The sequence below is a fragment of the Taudactylus pleione genome, unplaced genomic scaffold, assembly GCF_031769625.1.
Source record: "Taudactylus pleione unplaced genomic scaffold, aTauple2 ptg000256l, whole genome shotgun sequence".
Classification (NCBI taxonomy): Eukaryota; Metazoa; Chordata; class Amphibia; order Anura; family Myobatrachidae; genus Taudactylus; species Taudactylus pleione.
In genome coordinates, this window is record NW_028284658.1 from 12,121,044 (window position 1) to 12,145,990 (window position 24,947).

The 24,947-nt window shown below is 39.9% G+C and overlaps 1 protein-coding gene across 1 annotated transcript; it reads left to right on the top strand.

Annotated features, from left to right (window-relative positions):
• The first annotated feature begins 7,069 nt into the window (after nt 1–7,069).
• On the top strand, nt 7,070–24,579 carry LOC148514949 (interleukin 17-like protein). Its single transcript, XM_088480808.1, has 3 exons — nt 7,070–7,195; nt 15,900–16,141; nt 21,949–24,579. Exons 1-3 carry the CDS (start codon nt 7,166–7,168, stop codon nt 22,163–22,165), a joined length of 489 nt encoding a protein of 162 aa, XP_088336934.1. The 5' UTR covers nt 7,070–7,165; the 3' UTR covers nt 22,166–24,579.
• The last annotated feature ends 368 nt before the right edge of the window (nt 24,580–24,947 follow it).

Sequence of the window (24,947 nt, forward strand, 5' to 3'; positions counted from 1 at the left end):
CAAAAGGTGCAAGATGGAATAGTCCTTGGGGCCTCCCACCCACCCTTATGTTGTATACGAAACAGGACATTCACAGTTTAACAAGCCAATCATTTCAGCGACAAGGACTGCCAATTGTGGCTGAAATGATTGGTTTGCTTGGACCCCCATAAAACAAGCTGCCAATGTGCATTGGACATGGAAATGAAAATTATCCCATGCACAAACTGGCTTTCCATTACAAGTTGTCATCATCCCCATCAGTGTGTACATCCTCTTCTTCACACAATATTAATTTCTCCCCGCTGTAATCCACCATAGGTGCCTCTGTCATTTTTTCATGTAATTGTTGGTAGAGGTCTTCCTCGTGGAATTTGTAATTCATTTTAATGAATATCATCTTTTCCACATTTTGATAAAGTAACCTCCTACACCGATCACTGACAAGGTTGCCAGCTGCACTGAAAACTCTTTCAGAGTACATACTGGAGGGTGGGCAAAACTTAAGTAATGCCAAAGCCAGTTTGTGTATGGGACTCCAAATTGCCTCTTTTTCCTGCCAGTACTGAAAAGGATTGTCTGACATGCCTATTAGGATGTTATCTCTGAAATAGTCCACCACCATTCTGTGAATGGAGACCGTATCACACATTGTCACGGTAGAAGACATGTCACTAGTAGGCAGTTCTCTCAGGCCCGACCAGATGTAATTTTTTGGTGAATGACCTGCATGACCAGCAGGCATTCTGTAAGGAAAATTGAGTTTTTTCCTGGCATCTGCAGAAACTGAAGGAGGAGATGATGGCGTGTCTCATGTGCGGCTGCAGCTGACAATTTTTTACCAACAGTTCTTTGCATAGTTTTAGATTTTGGTCTGTTGGAAAAAAACTCACAAGGTAGGACTTAAACCTAGGATCCAGAATGGTCGCCAAAATATATTTTTCAGATTTCAATAGATTGACTACTCTTGGATCCTGGTGAAGTGAATCAAGGGCTTGATCCACCAGTCCGACATACCTTGCGCAATCACTCCATTTCAGTTCCTCCTTCAGTTTCTCCAGCTGTGTTTGCAAAAGTCTGATGAGGGGAATGACCTGACTCAAGCTGGCAGTGTCTGAACTAACTTCACATGTGGCAAGTTCAAAGGGTTTGAGAGCCTTGCACGACAAGGAAATTATTCTCCACTGCACTTGAGTAAGGTGCATTCCCCTCCACGGCCTATTTAATAGGCCGTTGTATAGCCCTGGCTGGCCTTTTGCTGTTCCTCCATCTGCTGAAGCATATAGAGGGTAGAATTCCACCGAGTTACTACCTCTTGCTTTAGCTGATAGCAGGGAAAATGTAACAGTACCTACTAGTCATGCAATCTTCGACAAGCGTTTGCCGAATGTCTAAAATGTCCGGATATTTTGCTGGCCACCAAGAGCATCTCCTGCACGCCCCTGTCATTTTTGAAAAAATGTTGTACCACCAAATTAATTGTGTGAGCAAAACATGGGACATGTTGGAATTCGCCCACATGTAATGCTCTCACAATATTGGTGGCATTGTCTGAAATCACAAATCCTGAGGAGAGTCCAAGTGGGGTAAGCCATTTAACAATGATTTCCCTGAGTTTTTCTAAAAGGTTCTCAGTGGTATGCCTCTTAGTGAAACCAGTTATACAAAGAGTAGCCAACCTCTGTACCAACTGTCTTTTGGTAGATGTTGCTGCTGATGTTGCTGTTGTAGGCAATACACCTACCCAGTGGGCTGTCACAGTCATATAATCCTTAGTTTGCCCTGTCTCACTTGTCCACATATCAGTGGTCAAGTGGACAGTGGGTACAACGGCATTTCTGAGGACATTAAGGTTTTTTTTAATGTCCTTGTACTGTTCTAGCAAAGTGGAATCTAGAAGGGATCTGGTAGCGAGGACACAGGACCTCAATTAACTGGTGAAAACCCACTGCGGTAATGGCGGATACGGGACGCACATCTAATACCAGCTACCAGCATAGCTGTTATGACGTCAGCAACTGGGTGATTGCTGTCATACTTGTTTGCCCTTGCAAACGATTGTTTGACAGTTAATTGTTTTTTGGAGGATACACTACAAGTAGTCTTCCTCCTTGTCCCCTTCTGGGATGAAGATCCACTCACAGCAGCAGCAGCAGCAACAGACGTAGTCATCAAGAATCCTTCTGAGGAATCACGGATAGGAGAGGAGTCAATCATGCTTTGAATAACAACATTGGATGCAGCAGGACTACTCCCGATGATGAATGAGGATGTTGATGATGCAGGTATTGGTGGTGGAGATTGAAGGCGCTTGGATCCCACAGAGAGGGAGCAGGTATGGACTTGTTATGTTTTGAGTTTTGGAACTTGGCGACATACACTTTGATATTTGATGAATGCACTCCAAATGACATAACAAGGAGGAGGTTCCTAGGTGGTTTAGGTCCCTTCCTCTACTCAGTCTTGCTTGGCAATGGTCACATATGGCTTGACAACTGTTGTCCGGATCGGGGTGGAAATAATTCCACACGTGAGAAGTAGATTTTTTTGTACTTTGTCCAGGCATGACAACAATGGGCTTGGCTTTTTCAAACCATGGGCAACAGCTGTTGCCTTACTTACACAAAGGACATCCTCGGCATCAACATCCTCATCACCAACATCTTCATCATCAACATCCTCATCATCCTTAGCGTCTTCAACTACCAAAATATCCTCCTCCTCCATGTGCAATTCCACAGAAGCATCCTCACTGACTATGTTTGCAAGATGTTGACTGCCCCTCCCCACATTTACAGAGGGTACACAAATGTTGGAACTTGGAGGATCCTCCAGTACACTAGTATTTAGGTCTGGCTCACATATGGCAACCACGGACACACTTGCACTCTCCTCGGGGATTTGTGATTTCGATTTCTCAGGGCACACAGTTGGTGTTTCCAGAGCTGTCTTACTCTTCTTAACAACTTTACATTTTTTAATGGTACCACCACCACTACTACTACAAACAGAAGTGCTATCAGAACTAGTAGTCAACATAAATAAAGGCCAAGGCTTTATCCTTTCCTTGCAATTTCGTGTAATGAATGGCATATTGCTAATTTTTTGTTTATCTAAAGGCAACTTGCCGTTCTATTTTTTTTTCTTTACTACAGTAAAAGTAGCTTTACCATATCCATGGCGTGACTTAAGCCCTGGGGCATGGGACTTCATAGAGGACAAGGAAGTTGACGGCCTTGCATTATCATTATGACTGCTGATGGCAGCTACAACATGTGGTTCTTGGCCTTGCTCTCCTGTCATGTGACAGCCCTCCATATTTTCTGCGATCTTGAAGCAGTGTCACAAGCACCAATAGTGTAGCCAAGATGCGGTTACAAAATTCACACACGTGCAGTCGTGCACACACAGAAAAAAATATACAAAAGACACTATTTTTTTTTTTTCGGGTCCAGAACTTGGGCCCAGAGCACAGATTGATGACGACTGGAGTCGGGCAGCACTAAGTTGCAACTTGCATTGCTGCTGAATCTTGTGCAGCTAAGCCTAACACGCACACAGAAAATAAATAGACAAAAGACACAATTTTTTTGTTGTTTTTTTTTTGAGTCCAGAGCACAGATTGATGACGACTGGAGTCGGACAGCACTAGGTTGTGTTGCTGTATCTTGTATGGCTAAGCCTAACACGCACACACACACACACACACACAGAAAAAAAATAGACAAAAGACACTATTTTTTTTGTTTTGTTTTTTTTGGGTCTAGAACTTGGGCCCAGAGCACAGATTGATGACGACTGGAGTCGGGCAGCACTAGGTTGCGTTGCTGTATCTTGTGCTGCTAAGCCTAACACGCACACACATAACAAAAATACAAATACAATATATATATTTTTTTCCTTCAGGTCCAGAACTTGGGCCCAGATGGATGCAGCAGACAGCACAGCACCAGCCCAGATGGACACAGCAGACAGCACAGCAGTGACAGCACCATATGGATCAGCAGTGCACAAGCCCAGGACACAGCCAACAGCACAGCAGAGCACCAGCACAAGTAAGCAGTACTACCTCTCCCAGCCCTATACTACCCACCCTCCCTGTTCAGTCTCCACAGCCGGAGTGAAATGACGGCCGCAATGTGGTCCCTTATATACATAGAGACAAAATCTCGTGAGCCGTGAGATTTTGTCTCTATGGTTTTGCCTCGGTTTGAGATCCGGGGCCGGCGGGGGAACCGAATGCATGTTCGGTTCTCACCCTGGATCTCAAAATTCGGGTGGGTTCGGATCGTCAGTGGCGTAACTATGGTTTTAGGAGCCCAGGGCAAGTTTAAGAATGGCGTCCCCCCAACACGCACATATAAACACCCAAACAAAAAGTGTGCGCGCCGTAGGCGTGCGCCTAAAAATTGGTGTGGGCAAATGCCGAAGGGCGTGGTCACATACCGAATGGGGTGTGCCGACATGACACGCCACCTTTTTCTAGTCACTCTGGGAACATTCCTTTCCATTCCATATGCACCTTACCTATGATGTGGTTTCTCACAATGTGGTACCTCTGAAGAGATGTATCCTCCCTGGGATGATGGCGTCTTCAGTCGGTATTCAATATTCATGTACTGTAGGTCACATCGTCAGGAAGATGCCTGTTTGTGTAAGAATATTAACAAGGTCATCATCATACAACAGCGATTCAACGTGACCTTCCCCCTGTGTAACTTCCTTCCCCCTGAGTCTCCCAGCCAACAATCTCTCCCTTGTGTCGTCTCTCAGACACACCATCACCTCCCTCCCTGCGTCGTCTCTCAGCCACACCATCGCCTCCCCCCTGCGTCATCTCTCAGCACACCATCACCCCCCGCGTCGTCTCTCAGCAACACCATCGCCTACCCCACTGCGTCATCTCTCAGCACACCATCATCTCCCCCCCTGCGTCGTCTCACAGCCACACCATTACCTCCTCCCTCTGTCATCTCTCAGCCACACCATCACCTCCCTTCCGTGTCATCTCAGCACATCATCACAGATACACACACACTGACAGACACACACTGACAGATACACATAGACGCTGACACAGACACACACTGACACACATACACACTGACAGATACACACACAGTGGCAGACACACTGACACAGACACACACTCTGACACACACACACTGACAGATACACACACACACTGACAGATACACACACAGAGACACACACTCTGACACAGACACACACACTGACACAGACACACACACTGACACAGAGACACAGTGACACACATCCACACACACACTGACAGATACACACACACAGTGACACATGCACACTGACACCACACTGACACACATACACACACACTGATACAGATACACGCACACTGACACACATACACACAGACACAGATACTGACACACATACACAAACACTGACACAGACACACACTGACACAGATACACACAGTGACACACACACACTGACACACATACACACACACTGATACAGATACACACACAGTGACAAGCACACTGACACACATACACTGACATGCACACTGACACACACACTGACACACATACACTGACATGCACACTGACACACATACACACACACACACACACTGACCCAGTGACTCACACACTGACAGAGATACACACACAGATACACACATACAGTGACACACATAGTTACACACATACACACTGACACAGTGACACACATACACATACTGACAGATACACACATACAGTGACACACATAGTTACACACATACACACTGACACACATACACATACTGACACAGATACACACACACAGTGACACACATACTGACACACACACACACACACACCTTTCACACAGATGCAGTCAGCCAAGTAAAAACAAGGCTGACATCAATTGAAAGTTACCCCCCTCCCCTCACTTGCAGCCTGACCCCCCGTTCCCCCTACCCACTCTCCCCACCAGCAAAAAAAAAATACTACTTACTTACCTGGCTGCAGTGGCACACGTGCCTGTACAGTAATAAAGTCGTCCGGGACCTGGTGCAATGGTGGCTGGGGGGGCGGTGCGGGTACGATGTCCTGGCTGGTGGCGGCTCCCCTCTGCAGGGTCTGCCACGGCGCCCAGGGCATGTGCCCCGCTCGCCCTGCCCTAGTTATGCCACTGTCTGTTGTAAATATACCCCTCTGTCTGTTTATGTGTTGATCCATATTTGCTGAATTTATAGCCTACAAAGTGTATGAATTCTGGGCAGATCAAAAATGATAGGAGAAATTCCACGTAGAACAATTAAATCCAAATTTTTTTGAGAAATGTGTGAAATTCTGAAGCTAAAAAGAGACAAATATTCCACACTTTCACTTTTCTATGATGATTTAGGAGCCTATGTACTATGTATTAATAATTGTGGCACTGCCATGATATTCAGTATCGCAATGGATATTAATTTTGAATGAAAATGTCCCTGCTATGTACTAAAGTTAACTTGCAGGGACAGAGGTAGTGATAACTGCTGTCCCTGTGAGTCACACTTGTGAAAGACTCCTTCGGGGAAGCTGACACTGCGCATGCACACAGTGCTAGATTCGGGAGCCAGATGGAGGCTGCGGGAGAGGGATTGTAAGGTCCTCTCTCACAAGATTGCCTCTATAGGCTTAAAGTGGTTTATGCCATCTAAGGATGTGGAAAACCAATGGGGCCAAACTCCAAAAAGCTTAGCTTTTCAGAGTTTTGTCAGACCGTTATCCCTATTTATAATAATGAGGACTGTGGTCTACAGCACTAATTAGTCATTTACAGGAGTTTTCTTGGAAATAACCTGCATCATGCTGTTAGTACATAGCGTAACTTGTCATATTGATCCATTAAATTAAATATGAACATTTCCCTTCAACAGCCTACTCTTCTTGTAACACCTGAGCAAAGTGCATAGCAGGTGTGACAAATCAGGGTGTGGGGTGTGTTTTTTTTTTTTTTTTTTTACAAGCAGTTCACTTTTGGCCTTCACCCAGACATAGGAAACCTGTTCCTCGTCCAGTCTCAGATTACAACAACAGTAAAAAAAAAAAAAAAAAAAAACAGTGAGGAAGTTGAACCTGATTACTTATATTCTAGGGAGGCGGTGATCAGGGAAGGTTATAAAGCAAGCTGTGAATTCCGTTTCGTATACACGTCTCTGTTCTTTTTTAAAATGCCTGTGCGTGTAAGCAACAGCAACAAGGTGAGACCCAGTGATAATTATCCACTTTTAAACAATTTTAAAAGCAGCAAAACTGTGATGCAGCAGTAACATGATTATATTAATCTACATTTATAGAATATATTTATTTTATATATATTATAGAAGATATTAGATTTATCTATCTTTGGGCAGCAGCATTCTCTTCTCCTAAAGCTGTAGATACTGTAATGGTACAGTATATGCTGTAAAGGTATTAAGACAAGTGTGTTAGCAAATTCTTTTTCTGTTATTATAGTTGCTGTCTTGCTTTCCTTAGCCAAAGAGTGGCTGGAGAAGACTTGATTGTGTGCTTGTAGATGTTTCATATAAATGTATCTGAAGGAGTTATTCTGTAGTATTGTAAACATAATTGGTTTAATATTCTTATATGTTGTAATCTCTTACACACAATATTCTATTGTATTACAGCCCACAGCACTAATGTGAACACTATTGTATTTAATGACTATTCTATATAGTACAATGGAACTTAAAGTATATAAATCCTACACATCTGTAATTGATGACCCTACAAATCTAATAAACCACTAAAATATCTATATCACTGGCAAGCACAGGGCATGGGTCATGTTTAGGCAACATAGTATAATTGCACTACAACCCCTAGGTTTGCAGAAATCCTTTGCAAGAGATCCTTTTTAGGGTGCGACATTCATATTTGATGTAAACAGGTTGTGATGGCAACGGTGAAAGCTTACTGTTCTAGTTAACAGCACTGCAGAAGATTGCAGAGAAGATTGCAGAGATGGTCCATTAAACTTGACATATTGTAACTGGAGTGTTTGTGTTGTAATGTATACCGTGTAATTGGAGATTACCGTAGCACACATGCATCCCTGCTGTTAAATATTCAGAAGTGTAAAGATTGTAGAGTAAGAATGTAGGCAAGTAAACAAAACCTTTGCGTTAAACTTTACAACACATGTCCAGTTGTAAACGTGTTCATGTTTATGTGTGTGTGTATCAAGTCTGAACTTTTGAACTACAAATTAGTTACTAGAGAATGAAGAGGCAATTTTGATAGAAAGTATTTCCGTAGCGATCAGAAGCAGGTTGTATACCAAAGCAGGGGTGCCCCTATCCTGGGATTGTCAGCTAGATTATATAGGGGTAACTCTTTGATGATCTTAACTTGTAAGCAAAAATTTATCATTTTGGTTTCCCCTATAACTATATTCAAATTTAGTTTGACATTTTGTAGACTGTTTTGCTAAATTATTCTATGCTCCTCCAAATTCTAAAATGTTGAATGTATTTTTTTCTTATTAAATGCATTACTTACTTTACTTACTTTCTGTATAAACACACTTACATTTGCTCCCTTTTGTGTATTATGCCTTAAGGTATGATCATAATACACAAGACTTTAGAATTTGTTGGGTAATTTGGGGCTTAAGATACACATTTTCATGCAGTACTCGCTCTTAAAGACAGTATGCATGTGTTTGCGTTCAGTTTTTTGTTTACCTTCTACATATAAATCCCTATGCCTGGAAAGGTGGTACAGGGCATCGATGGCGTGGACACATGTAGGCAGAATACAGTAAAGGCATGTTCATTTAAATATGACACCGTTAAACATGAATATAGATGGGGATACCCAATCGGGAGGCTTATGGACTACTGGATGGTTGGTGCAAATATATGCGATGATGATGATGATAATGACAGTCAGCTTCTGATGGTAGATTGAGCTCCAGCTGATAATACTTCGTACATTAGCATATTGGCTACATTAGTTATTAATTTAATGACTGTCTATTCACATTACTGCCATTTCCATACAAACACCTTGTGTAAGGAGTACTCTTTTTGAGTTGTTTGCATTGCAAGATGTGTCTAGCTCTTCATAAAGACACAAGAATGTGTCTGTTGCTAAGTGTGCCTAAGACACTTATGCATCCACCTCTAAATGGGCCCATTTATTGCTAATTGTGACTATTTTCAACAAAAATGCCTTTGATCACTTGTCTGTCTTACATTACATGTCAGCATTTTATGGAATCAGGATGATCCGGTTGTACTGAATGCCAATGTTTGAACTTTAAAGCTGACTGACAGTTTCAAAAGTATAAAGTAGAGATGTACGGGTCAAGTTCTCGGAGAACCGACAACAACCGAATTAGGTGTTCCGAGTCAAACAGAGTCTGAGTTCGGAATCACTTTGGGCTACCGAGTGGAATCGAGTCCCGGTTCAGAACTTCCCGTGGTTTAGAACTCTGTTTTAAGAACTGAACTTGGGTTTGGATTGCATGCTAACAGGTCAAAATGATGTAATTTTAGCTTTAAAAAAAAAAATCAGATCCAAAACCAAGAACATGTGAGGGTAGTTTTGCAAAACCAAAACATGGAGATAAATCCAGGACCAGAACCAAAGCACGGGAGTCGGCACACATCTCTAGTATAGAGTACTGTTCATTTAGAGTGAGACCTGAAAATGTGTCCACAAACAGCTGGAATATTCCGAGGCAAATTTATCGACTGTTTTTTCAACAAATTATGTAGAAACTACAAAGCTTTTCAGAGTTTGGCCCCGTTAGTTTACACCATCTTCCAATGGTGTAATCCACATTAAGCCTATGGAAGCTTGACTCCGATCCCTCTCCCACAGCTTTCAGGTGGTTCCAGAAACTGACACTGTGCACATGCGCACTGTCAGATTCCCCGGAAGGATGCATAAGACTCAGCCAAAATGCCGGGGATGTAACTCACAGGGACAGCAGTTATCGCTACCTCTGTTCCTGCTGATTCAGTTTGGCACATAGCAGGGATATTTTAATTAAAAATTAAAATATCCATTGCGATACAGATTGTTAATAAGTGCTACAATTTTAATACATAGGCCCCTTAGTGTGTAAATAGTTGTGTAAAGTGCTGAGTCTAGGAAAAAGGACAAAAAATCAAATATATGCTTAATTTTTTGTTGTTTTGTTTGATGCGGTTTTTTTTAACAAGGTGCCTAAATACTGTGAATAGATAAGCCCCAAACATTAGCAACAGTACTTACAACAAATATAAATAATGCTTCAATTAAACTTTCAAACATTTTCTTGCACTCATTGGGGCTGATGCTGAATTGAATGCAAGTCAGTTTGTTAAAAGTATCTGGCGTATGCTCTGGAGCTGATCATATGCAACTACAAGTATCTCCACTTGTAGCTGATGAGTATTAACTGAGTTGTAAGTGGGTGTGCAGAGAGGGAGTGTCGGTGGAATGCGGGCTATGCACAGTTGTGCATATGCAAAATTACATGGAAAAGTTTTCTTTAATAGATTATAATAATGTACTAGGCCTATACTATCATTATTAAAATTTGTTTTAGAAAAGTTTGCTTTTCTAAGCAGACCAGGGAGTTCAAACATTATTGAAACCCAGATAGTGCACACAGTAGTAGTGGAGTGTCCTCCAATCACCATTACATTAATTTTATTTGACTCTGTACTGGAGCCCATGCATTAAGTTCTTACTGCTGGCCAGTATCGCTGTGGAGCTGAACATTGTTTAGGTTGATAATGCTTAAAAAAAGATTATTCAATGGTATTTTAAAAAAATATTTTCAGTTGCAGCAATAGGAATCAGTCTTTTTAGGCCTATATAAATAAATTAGGATATTTACTAAAATAAAAAGAAATTAAATAATCTTTCAATAAATTTTGTTTAGCTAAAATCTAAAATATATAATATCTTTATTTTAATATCACTAATAAATGTTGCTATATTTATAGAAGAGTAGTGGTGATAGAAAAGATATTTGTATGGTACAAATATTCCTAAAACAAAAGATTAAGAAGCAGTATTAATAATTGTAATATATTCTACAAAATATTTATATAATGTTATATCTGTAAAAATGTGTTAACAATTAAAATGCTTCTAGAGTAGCAATCAAAAAGGACTTGCAGACCTTATCTAAATTTCCCATGCAAGGAGTGTATTGTAATAATGTAATATAGTCGTGTTTTATCAGTTATTAGTTTTATACAAAGCCTAATCAAAGTTGTAAAATTAATTTTGCCATGATTTTTTTAACTCAGAGATGTTCATTGACATCTTAGAAAATCTGTTTTATTATATATTGAATAAACATAATAGTTTATATCTATATAACATATTTATTTTACTTTTGAAATAAGTACTATATAAACATTATTACAGAATTGCCTTTCACTATTATTAATACAATTAAATGAAACATCATTAGGCTTTTGATAATGAGCTTAACTACATGAATAAGAGCCTGAGCTTTTTTTAAGAAAAAAAAAAATAATAATAATAAAAAAAATTATATATATATATATATATATATATATTTCAAGAGTTTTGTACCATATTTTGCCTATATTATGGTTGTCACATCTAATAAAGCTAATAAAAGTTTTCAGGATTTAATAATATTTGTTTTATTAAATGGTAATATTAAAAAGATAAATGCACATTTTCAGCAATCAAGTATTAGTTTTAAAGTTAGTATAGCATACCATATGCCACTCCCTCCCCAAAGGAAAATGATCTATGGCCACTACAGTAAACAGGTAACTTGATCCTTGTTAATAAAAGTTTCTAAGTACTTGTAGAGAAAAAAATAGTCTATAATAAAGCAAAAGTAACAGATTTTTTTTCTATCTGAGAAAGTCACTTCCATTTAAATACTTTTTATTAATATTCTAAAGTATGAATTTCAAATTGATATTTTTTCACAATCTCACTTACATAACTACAGCAAATATATTATTTCTGTGAAGAAAGAATAATAAACTGGAAAAAAAAGTTTTGTGCGGCTTTTTTTATTAAAAAGAAAAGAAACTAAAAGCAATAGAAAAGTATTAACAATCCCTATCATAATTCTACAAAGCAAGCATTGCCCTACTTTTCAAAGAATATAAATCTCGGGCAATTGTTGCAATGAAGGCTTTGTTATGGTAGCCTGTTTGGCTTCTTTACAGAATAGCTCTCCTCGTGCATGTGTGGCTTTCTTCAAAGCACTCTGGCATCCTCCCACAATCCAAAAACATAGTGGCTTCTGGCAAACAAATAAACAAATAAATGTGTGTGTGCCTGTGTGTATGCTTGTGTGTAATAACGTGGGCATTACAAAAATCACTGATAATACATTATTACAAATGTCAGTTTTGCTAACTGGTTGTGAAAAATGAGGAGAAATTGATAGTTTTTTAGTTACATTTTTTGTGATCATTTCTAATTTGTAATCTTTACTATAATTTAGAAAGATTTGGGAATTATCTCTCTTCAATCTTTATTAAAACAATAATATGTATAATTGTAGGCTTCCAGCAATAAACTGTGTAGCTAAAGGGTAGGCAACCTGTTGCACTCCAGCTGCAGTAAAGATAAACATCCCAGCATGATCTTCCAAAGTCTTAGCATGCTCTAACAGCAGCTGTTCAACAGGTTGCCTACCCTTGGTGTAGTTTGTGTAAAAGGGGTATGGTTAAATTAACAGGGAATAGCATCAAAGACAGAGGGGTCTATTCAGCAATAGTGATAATGTTGCCCAGAATATTATCGGTCACCATTGTCACGATTTTTTATCAATCATAAATATTTATGGCTGCTATTCAGCATTATTTTGAGCAAGGATAGTGCTTGCGGTAACACACCAGGCTTGCCGACTTTCTGGCTGCCCCTTCCGGGAGGGAGCAGCCAGATTGGCATTACAGGGGGCGTGGCCATCGTGAGGAGGCGGGGCCAGCCAGGTGATGCTCATTTGTAGGCGGAGTGGGGGTGGGGCCACGCAATCACATCATTTTGGCCCCACCCCCGCTACACAATGCCTATATTATAGGCATTATGAAGCAGGAGGCGGAGCCAAAATGACGCGATTCGGCATGAATCGCGTCACGGCCCCCTCGCTGTGGGAGTTTCTAAGGTAAGTGCGGGAGGGGGGGTTAAGGGTTGGCAGCAGCCAGGAGGATTGCCTGCCTTCCCGGGAGGTCGTGAGAGGCACCCGATTTTCGGGAGGCTCCCGACCAAATCGGGAGGGTAGGCAAGTATGTAACACACTGTCCCTGCGATGTTATAGAAGGCATTGTTTTTGGTTTCCAGAAACAATACCTTCTGTTACTGCTACTGCGTATGCTCTGTCATGCGCTTCCGAACAGTCTCCGTTCCTGCTTTGGGGTGACCTCCGATGGGTAAGTGCATCTCCAGCCTTTCCAAAGTGATTGATATGTGTATACACACTTTATATTAGCCTGTATACATGTATATTTATGTGCTTTTATGTTTACCATTTATATATAAATGTTAAATATAATAGCACATAAATATACATGTATACAGGCTAATGTAAAGTCTGTGTACAAATGTAAATCAATTTCAGCAGGTTTAACAGGCTCTAGAGTGACTTACCTGTCCGCGGTCATATACAGGCTAATATAAAGTCTGTGTCAATTCATTTCGGGAAGGTCTAACAGGCTCTAGAGTGACTTACCTGTCCGCGGTCGCTGCAAACCAGGGTCGGAGACTTGTTACAAGATTTAGTTTCTTCATATAATGCCATTCTGAGATGGCATTATATAAAGTAATGATTTTTCAAGTAATTTAACACTTTTTGCTATGCTGAATAGCAAGAAGCGTTACAGCACTGTAGAGATTAATGGCTGATCCCTACAGTGCGGTACTCTGCTAGATGAGAATTATTGGAGAAGATATATCTTCTCCATGAACCCATTTCTGAATAGTGGATTTACATAAAAAATGCGGAAATGATGTTTCTTCATATTTTATGTAAAAAATTCATTGCTGAATAGACCCCAGAATGTATGATTAGTCATACGCATGAATTAGCCATGAGTGCCAACAATAATATACACAGTAGCCCTCCTCTTGTTTTGTGTGTGTGTATATATATATATATATATATGTGTGCGTGTTATACTATATATATAAAAAATATAAGCTATAATAAAGCACCTGAGGCAATGTATTGGGAGTACTGAATAGTTGTGGAAATCCATAAATAGGGAGAAGACAAGACTGAAGTCAGACTGTCTGGCTTCAACACATGTAGTTGCATGAAAACAGATGTATTGCTATTCTTTTTATTCTGAAATCATTCCTTTGGGAATCCATCTAGCTACTGTACATATAACTGCAATTTCTTCACTTCCTTTTCACTGAAGAGATAAGATTGTATGTGAAATTTTCAGGGCAGCTCAGTGGAGCCTTTGCATAAACAGGGAGGGGTTGGGTACCGGATCCCCGCGATCAGAATGTCTGAGGTCGGGATCCCGGTGGTCAGAATACCAAAAGCGCAGTGGCGTGTCTTTAATGGGTGCAGTGTGTGTGGGCCCTGCACTGCACACCCTGCACACATATTTTTTAAACTTACCTGTTCGTGGTCCCGCGTCGGGTTTCAGCGCTGCTCAGAACACCGGAAAATGGGTGCCGCAGCCATTTTCCGGTGTTCTGCGCATGGGCAGTATACTCCGGGCACACTCTAGTGTCCAGAGTCTACTAAGGCTCCGGTGGCTGGACAGCCGCATCAATCGGCTGCCAGCCACCGGGGAGAGAGGAGGGGGCCCCGCACGGGGAGTACACATGGCCCCCTGCTCTCTTAAGATGCCCCTGCAAAAGCGGCATCCTGACAGTCAGAATCCTGACACAAGTAGGTAAGTGTCCTAACCCTAAGCCCTAACCCTCCCCCTAACCCTAACCCACCTTCCCACAGCTTTACCCTAACCCACCCCCACGCAGCCTAACCCTAACCTTCCCCCCTGCAGCCTAACCCTAACCCTCCCCCTAGTGCCTAACCCTAACTCCTATCCCTAAACCTTGGGTACATCGATATAGTTCTTAGTTTGTCAGTATCTGTGATTTTTGGCACAGAAAAGATTGTGGCTATTGTTGACAACTAAATTCTCAATCAATAGATATAAATGTCCTACCTCCCTCACATATGTATTTTTTTGACTGCCCCCTGCCATTTCAGTCGGCCTGTCTAGTATTTAAGATCTTGTGAAATAGCAGAAAAAGAGGGTGTATGTGTGGTGCAAGAATATTTTATTAATAAAATCATACCTGAAGCTTTATTGCATGTATGTCAATTTATAAAAAGGAAACTTACTATGTCAAACCCACAATAATAGGTTGTGGTGGTCCATCTTCATTAAGTGCATTTTTAGAATTATTAATTAATATTATTATTATTATTATTATTATTATTATTATTATTATTAATAATAATAACAACAGATTGCCAGGGGTTAATGCTGTAGGTATTGTTCTGTTTTCTGGCTAGAAGTGCCTGCTAAAGGTATATATCAAGCAGATGGCTAGGAAAGTAGGAGGCAAGCTGGACACTATGGAAAACAGAATGAGCCCAGTAGTGTATGATAGGAGGGATCACTGTGTTTGCACTTCTTAAAAAGCCTAACTCATAACCTTCAACCACAAATCATGCCCCAGATGAAAATAATGCAAAAGTACTGTAGTAAGGAAAAGAACATTTCTATTTCTAAAAAAAAATAGCCCACTTCACTGTAGTTATTATGTACAGTATTACTCTCATTTGGCGTCACTTAATATCTCAAATATATTTTTTGGATGGAAAAACTCTTTATATCAATAATCTCCAATTTTGTCGGATGCAAGTAGAACTTTTGCCATGTAATTTTTATCTTATCATATGATCTGATGTGTTGTCTCATGATGTTTCCGCAGATGAAGCTGTTGCTCCCTTTCATCCTGATCTTGTCATGTACACAGTGTCAAGGGCACCGCATGAAGTGCAAAGACCCTTCTGAGGAACATTTAAGGCAGAAACTTCTGCGCCTGGAGCCAGGTTATCTCCTTCACATCAAGCAAGACAGCATCATTGATGTAAAGAAGAAGAAGTGCCCTACCAGTATCAACATCACCTCAGAGCTGAAGCAAGACAGGAGTATTTCACCATGGTCCTTCAGGTGAGAGGACACTCTTAGGAGAAGAATGTTTAGAGTGCTCCAGTATTCAAGATATATTTAGATTTATGGAATTTAAGTCTGAGACCAGCTGCAAACATGTAGGATGTGCCAGTACTTAACATTTCAGGGGAAAAAAAGAAAAATAATGTAGAGCTGGGTCTAGGTTAAATAAACCAATATATACCTTATGTAATATTATGAAAGGTAAAAAGTGACCAGTAATTATTGATATCCACATCTGCATAGTGGTATATAAAATTACTTGCTTTTATGTATTACAATAATATGTTAATTTATCATATATCTTTTTGCTTTTCTGATTCTCACGTCTAGGAGTATTAGGCAATTTTATATATATTTTATTGTGTTGATTAATGTTAAATTATTAATTTTTTTTATAAACACTGATCTTATTTTACCTTTCATATATATATTCACCTTAACCCAGTGTTACATTACTTTTTTTTTTTTTGAGAAGACACTGAGATTTGTGCCCTCTTAATTTTGAAGGGGGCACAATGGCAAAAAAGAAATGTTTACACATGGCTTGATATTATCGGTTATACATATTTATGAAAAGTAAAACAGCTTAACATATCAATATTATAGTGTATACATTTAAAAAATACACACAAATGATCCCACCACATAAAAATAAACAGAAAATAAGATGGTAGAGTGTAGGGATGGAAGAAAAGATCTTGTAATATGAAGACCGGTTACAACGGATTACAATAGAGGAGATACAATTTTCAACCAGAAAAATATTTTAATAATTATAGTATACCCGCTTACCCAATGTCTAAAACCAAAATGGCCCTGTTACTGGATTCCTGCCATTTTGGAGTTATCTAAGTATGTGTGCAGAAAGGATGACGGAGGAATCTGATGGGATGATTCTGAACTTCTCTAATCCCTTTCTGCAATATGCAAAGCCTTGGAGAGAGATAAAGTGGACAGAGATAAAGTACCAACCAATCAGCTCCTAACTGTCATTTTTCAAACACACCATGAAAACTGACAGGAGCTGATTGGTATTTTATCTCTCTCCACTCTCTCCAATGTTTAGTACATCTCCCCCTAGAAGAGAATAGTGTACAGATGTGCCCTCATACACCTACAATATCCTTTTTGTTTCATATGTCGCAAGATGCCTGGCACTTAGATGCCCCTGAAAATGTCTTACTTTTTCCTAAATTTGTTTAATTCTCATCATACAAAGGGTGGGATTTACAGTACTAAGCGCAAAAATGGGGTAAAAAACCCGAAAATGCAGTTTTCGGGAGTTTTACCACATACCCCGTATGTACTAAGCACTGGAATGAGAGGCATGCGCAATAGGACGCCAGAGGGACTTCTGGGTGTTAATCCCGGAAGTTCCTTTCTCCGTGGGGCATCTCAAAGGGCAGCTTTTATCGGGGAGAGCTGTCCTTTGCGATATTCTAGGCACATACCGCGGTAATCAACCGCGGTATGTACCTGATGAGAGGTGGGATGTACCGCATTGCAGATGTGATGCTTAGTACATCCCACCCAAAATCACTTCCGGTGTCCTAGGCACTTAACATTAGGGTTTTTGTCGCAAAGGAACTGGTATTAAGGGACAGTCGTACTAAACTCTGGAAAGTGAATAATTGGAGAGTGATAAACTACCAGTCAACTCTTAACTGCCATTTTGCAAACATAGTATGTAACAAGACAGTTAGGAGTGTCTGGTAGTTTATCACTTGACAATTTATTACTTTACAGAGTTTAGTACATCTCCCCCTGATTCACAGTTTAAGTACAACAATGCATTTCCGTGACTTATGGCACAGCTAACACCTATCAGTCCTCTGTCTTTTGGCTTTTTACCCAGGCTAGAGTCTGAGTCACACACAGCAGCTGCATGCAATGCCAGCGCCATTCGTCAGAGTACTTGTGTATTGTAATCTCTTGTTGTAGTGATACAAATAACTTATTTGAGGATAGGTGTATGAGGCCACATCTGTAAGCAAAGGTTCTAAATGGGGGGTGAATACCTTGTAAATATAAAGCTGCCTGGCTTTCTCCTTTAAGTAATCCAAAGGAGAATACTGTCCACCTTTATTCATAATTATTTCTTACATAATTTTTTTAGAAAAATGTCCAGGAAAACTCAGGCATTGATTTGATTCTATTTATCTGCTTAGTTGTTTTAGAAATAAGGAGCTGACCTGTCAGATTGATCAGCCACCCTAAGTCACAGGTTCTCAAACTCGGGCCTGATTCAGACCCGCTCGCAAGCGCATAGTGCTCGCAAGCGGGTCGATGGTGGCCCAGTGCGCACGCGTGGCGTGCACACTGCGCGTGCACGAGCCCCGGAGCGAGCGCAAAAAGCACTCGCTCCGTGGCTCATTACAAAAAGGGGGCGGCTGTCGATGTTGAGCGACAGCTCACCCCATTTTGTAGGCGTGGCCGGGGGTGGCTTCTGAAACGGAGGCGTTCCCAAGCGAACGCCTGCCGTTTGTGGGCAGCCCCACTGACATCACCAGTGATGTCAGTGAGAGAGCTTCCGGCTCTATTAGAGCCAGAAGCTCTCTAGGGCTTGAGGCCACAAGACCCTACCACAAGGGTCTTGTCGCAAGCCCGATGGTTGCGATGGTCTTGACCATCGCTACCATCATCCTGGCCGCTCGCAATAGCTGTGGGTGGTCACCCACAGCTATGCGAGCAGCCAGGAGGCCGCAACTAAAAAAACCAGCACCCACCCTGATTCAGAGCCAGCGCTCGATTTTTGTGAGCGTCTCTGAACCAGGCCCTCTGTCCTCAGGACCCCATTCAGTGCATGTTTTCCAGGTCTCCTCGCAGATTCACAAGTGAAATGATTATCTCCATCTGTGAATCTTTCAAAATGTGTCAATGAGTAATGACTACACCTATGCTCCTGCCAGGAGACCTGGAAAATGTGTACTGTGTGGTGTCCTGGGGACTGAGTTTGAGAACCACTGCCCAAAAGAAAGAAGAACCACCACTTCTACATGTGAACAGTGTTTTTTTTTTTTTTTTGTACTACCAAATTAGCATAATGGATGTAAATGATTGAAATACTTACCAAGGAACGACTTCTGTTCGTGATATTTATTAAACATGTGTATGGCCATGGACTACCCATCAGTAGGTCACAAGTGACAGAGGTTATTAACAAGTAAACATGGAATTTTGCTTTACTGTATATGATTAATAGTAATGAAACCCAGACAAGCCTATATTTATTATGAATTTATTTACAATATTTGTACAAAAGATTAAAAACTGTGTGCTATATACCGTATGTTATATTCATCTTAGAAGTGACTCCCTATATCTTGACTACCTGGCAGTCCATTAATCCCAAATCTGATGCTGTAGATTTATTACATTCAGTAAGTGGTAGGTGTCTGTATATTATGCCTAAATAATTTATTTTGCCATTTGGTTTAAACAGTTTAAAAAAATGTTTGACAGAAGTGGCTGCAATAAGCAGGGCCGTAACTAGAGTGGTGTGACCTGTGTCATGGCACAGGGCACCGCAGGTCAGAGGGCGCTGTTTGGGCCTGTCAATTTTCCTGTTTATTATCATTCTCACTTGTAGCTTCCTCTTCTTTTATCCCCAGCATCTCCTGGCCTCCCTTATCTCTTAGGTACAAAAAAGTGGAGGAGAAGAGAAATAACTCCCATAAATGGGTCACACTTTGTCACAAAAAATAGTTAAAATTTAACTTTTATTATTAAATAAATAACATTTCAAATGAAAAGGGGCAAAAGTACATAGAGAAAAAATGTGTAAATATTATTCAAAAATATATTGAACTAAAATATCATAGTACAAATATTTGAATTCTTTGAAGATAGAAAAAAAGGGGTTATCTAAACATATATAACCTGTATACTTTTCCTTATTTTTACCCAGCATTGACACTATATGATATTCAGAAATTAAGACAATCTCTAAATTCATTAATGATATAGTGCATGTGACAGATACATGTTGAATATTGTGTTCCGTTACAGGTAACCAGCAGCAATAAGTATATAAGTGCCCATGCAAAATTAATACATATAGTTAATACACACACACGTATTGATAAATAATTGATCCTATCATTAAATCCAAGAAAGACAATGCGGATAAATGTTTAGACAGATCTTATTATATCGTCTCTAATGCTGATGCTATATAAAGATGTAAATCAAGGCACACATACCTTCTAAGCATATATAACCTGTGTAATATTCATTACCTTTGCTCAGCAATTACACTGTATGATGCTGCTAAGTATATTTATGCAGTCTCTGGATTCATATAATGCATGTGACAGACACGTAAAATCTTGTGTTGCGTCATGAACAATTAGCAGCAGCAGATATACAGGTGCACGTGCAATTTATAATATATAAGTAATACATACAGAATCATTAATAAATAATTGATCTTGTCAAGAGTCAAAAAGTGCTAAGTGCCAGAGAACATATAGGTAATTTAAAGAAAACGTGTGTGTGTGTATATATATATATATATATATATATATATATATATATTATATATATATTTATTTATTTACACACACTTGTTGTGAAACCATTAATAACTCTGGGGATAAGTATTAAGACTGGTCTTATAGTTTAGTCTCTTATGCAAATGTTTAACATGTAAATCAAGGTGAAAATACTGCATGTATTGACAAAAATGTCATTCACAAATGAATAAGTCACTGCATAAAAAATATTTTAAAAATAAATGCAGTAGCACCACGGACCTGATGAATCTATATCAGTTGAAAATAAATTGAAGTGTCCCTCAGTATGCAGAAATCTCAGCTGTTATATCCCCAATAGTAAATGCTAAAGAAGAAAATAATAGTGTCTGTGTACTTAACAGTACAGGGATCTGCTGTTGCCAGTCTTACTCATGTATTGGAATGGGAATGAGAGTCCCTATCCCATGGCACATTGAAGAAACAAGAGATACTTTCTCTGCTGTCAGTGCGGGCAGTGTAATCACCCTGTTACCGCAGAATTGCAGGATGAAAATACGGCAACTGATGAGAGTCTAGTGAGGAGAGAAAGTAGTAGACACCTGTCAACGGGAAGAAGGTCTGCTGCCTAGACTGAAGTCCGTGGTGCATAAAGACTCTGTGCGCACAGAGACTCCTGTGGAGACGTGGCCTCCTATCTCTTCCCTGGCCCTTCCCCATGAGGCCATGGCCCTTTTTCGGCTGCGCGTCTTACTTTCCGCACATCACTGATCAAAACACACCAAATTGCCAGCACTATATACTGCTGCACCTTTGTATAATGTCCACATGATCCCTCGTGTTCATAATATATATGTGTAAATCTGGCTCCGGTCATTTACCTCACCGCACGTCACTGCCATAAACAAAGTGGTAACTAATGTTCAGCTAATTGCAAATGAATATGGAACGTATGCTGAGCAAAACTGCCCTCATTCGGGCAAGAAACCAATGGAAAATCAATGGGCGATCAAGCACATGTGCAAGCAGGGGCTCTTAACACTTTCCGGATTTTCCAATATGACCATTTTTTTCTGCTCTACATAGACTGAGCGATGTCAGGGTAAATAATACATTGACTGACATGATTTCTCTATTTGTTGCTAGTTTAGGAGATCTATGTTATTATTAATGAGTACAGCTTAATTCCTTGTAAATCAGAAAAGTGGTAAATGGCTGATAAATAGATATTCCCCTTCCAACGCCTCTTAACAAATACGCTTGAACATGTATGACCCACTTGCGTGTATACGACTGACCTTCTGACTCAAAATGTCTTCTTTGTATTTTTAGAATCAATGAAGAGTTGAACAGATACCCACAGCAGATCCCTGAAGCCTACTGTCTGTGCAAAGGCTGTGTTAATACCAAAGAGAGCTCTATGGTCAGTGAACCATTCTACAAATTAGTCCCAGTTTTACACAAAACTTCCAAATGCAAGAAGACCAGATATGTGTACAAGCTGCAATACATTAAGATCGCCCAATTCTGTGTCTGTCGATTCCACTGAACAGATTTTGAAAGGACAGTGAAACAGCCCTTCATAGATCCACCACAATTCTGAAGAGGAAATTCTGGCTTTAAGGAAATGGCTTTGTCTTACTGCAGTTATCATCATTGGTCATAGTAATCTGTTAATTGTGAATATGGTGTCACATGTTTAATGGATTAAAAGTCTCCTGTTCATTTACACTTTCTACCATGTTCCTTTAGTCAAATTTTACTCTGCAGATAAATCTTTATGGAACAATATTTTTTGGAACTGGTAATGTAACCTATATATCGAAGGAAAAGCTTAAAAACAAAAACACACAAAAAGTAGTTTCACTTGAAAACACTGCTTTCCTCAAATATATAAGGCCCAAACACACACTTATATTCCAATATAACATGGGACCTTGAAGATTTACTTCTTTGGAGGCATTAATGTGTCTTCTAAACTAATAGTGTTTAGTTTGGATGAACAGTCTGGACCGCTCTTTCTCACAAACTATTTTGTGTTACTTTTTCTGCACGTATTACAGATGTGCCCTCATACACCTAGTCTCAATACACCATGAGGCGCGGATGCCTGGCGTGAGTGAGCTGCAAGGTCTTATGCAAATCTGTTTGCGCAGAGGGTCTTTTTCACCTGAAAATGCATCTTAGTCATACTTCCCGACTTTACAAATCTCCTCTCCGGAAGCAGAGGAGATGCTGCTGACGAGTTCAGGGGGTGAGCCAGACTGTAGACGTCGTCATCATCATCAAAAGGCCGCGATTCATGGGTCCGAAATGATGGGGCTGGACTAAATCATGCAATTCGCGTCATTTTAGTCCCGCCCTCTCTCTATGGACCCACAGATTCGCCATAAAATTTCCCATTCCTGCCCACTTTACTAGGAAGTGGGAGGGATGTGGGAGATTTGTCTACGCTTCCGGGGATGCAGGGGGCTACCTGAAACATTGAGAGCTTCCTGCAACTTCTGGGAGAGTAGGCAAGTTTGCGCCAGGAGACTGCACTGATTAATTTGATATGCAACACTTGTATATCTGTGTGTGACTGAGGGGTCTATTTACTAAGCTGTGTTAGGAGATTAAGTGAACGGTGATAAGGTACCAGCCAATCAGCTGCTAACTGCCATTTTTCAAACACAGCCTGTGACATGGAAGTTAGGAGATAAAGTGAACGGTGATAAGGTACCAGCCAAGTAGCTCCTAACACAGCTTAATAAATAGACCCCATAGTCTGTAAATGAAGTACAACGGAACATGGCATGGAAAAAAGACGTGGCCGCTGCATCGTAGCCCTTCGTATATAGATTCAGACTCAGTCGCACATAGATATACCAGTGTTGTACATCAAGTTAATCAGTGCTATTTCGTGGTGGGTCTTAGTCACATCGCATTGCGACTAAGACGCATTTTAAGGCGAAAAAGATGCAAAAAAGACGCTCAAAGCTAGCAGAGTCGTATGGGACCTGCAGCGACAATGTATTAGGACACATCTGAAGCTCTTTGCATAATTCCCTTACTGGGTGATACAACCAGACTAGAGGCAGCTTGGTGGTGATGTAACAGACTCGCTGTAGTACTACACAAACATTTATTGGGCATATATTAGTTTTATTATAGATATTAAAGAAATAGATTTTAAATTAATAAACTGGAAGTTCTAAAGTAGTTAACAAGATTTAAAATTACATTTAAATCCAAAATGAAAGACTACTTGGTTAATCCAGTAAATGTATCACTTTATGGATATTCTTCCAGGCCGCCATTGGTGAATAAGGTTTGTGTATTTGATTTTGTACATTGTGTTACCGGGTGAGTGATATTTTATTTTTTTTCAAAAACGGTCTCTATTCTATTGGAGACTGAAATTGGACACTATTATATGTACCTGAGGACCAACTGATTTTATTCATGTTTCCGGAAGGACTTTTGGCACTAAACCTCTCTTCTATTGGTGAAACTAAACATAGAAGAGCAAAAGGCCATATGGACAATTGTAATGTTTGTTATGTCTATGCACAGTTCACTGCACTGCTGTATAAAGTTAAGAGTATGCCTTTATGTTTTTTTATTCTTTATAATGTAGAATTTATATGTTTTCATAATAAAATGAAGAATGACTGGATGTCAGTGCAATAAATCAGCTAACTCTCCGTGATACAGTTCCTAAACTGGTTTTACCTACTTTCTCTATTTCTGACATTTTACACTGGACGTTTCTGGGTGCAGCTTTACTGTTTGGAATCTCAGCAACAGATATTGTAACTTTAGTGGGTGTGAATTTATATTTTGAGAAGGAATAATTGATTCTATAGCCATTATAGTCAATGATGTAATAGGGTGGTGTATAACAACAGAAGCTTATGTGTTTTGTACCTTCATTGTTATATACACATTCAACTATTAAAGGCTTGTGCTTCTGGTAACATGGCACGTGATGTCTTTAATTATACGCTGCATCTAGATATCTAAAATGACAATTCCCTGACATCATAACCATTTCTGCACCTTCCCACTAGTAGTGACAAGTATAGAGCAGCCTCTACTTCGCATATAAGCCACACAGGCAATTGGGAAATTTGGATACAGTATGTACTTAAGGAAAATGATGATAATGTTCTGCGTGTCACCCTGTTTGTGATTAAATGGTTATATGATCTGATCTCTAAATTACAAGGTGGTGAGTGTTCTCCATTTCCTGTGACTCAAAACAATTGTATTTCACTGTGTAATAGGTCTGATGAGCTCAATAACATCACTAGGGTGCTAACTATAGTAACCTATGTAAAAATATACTC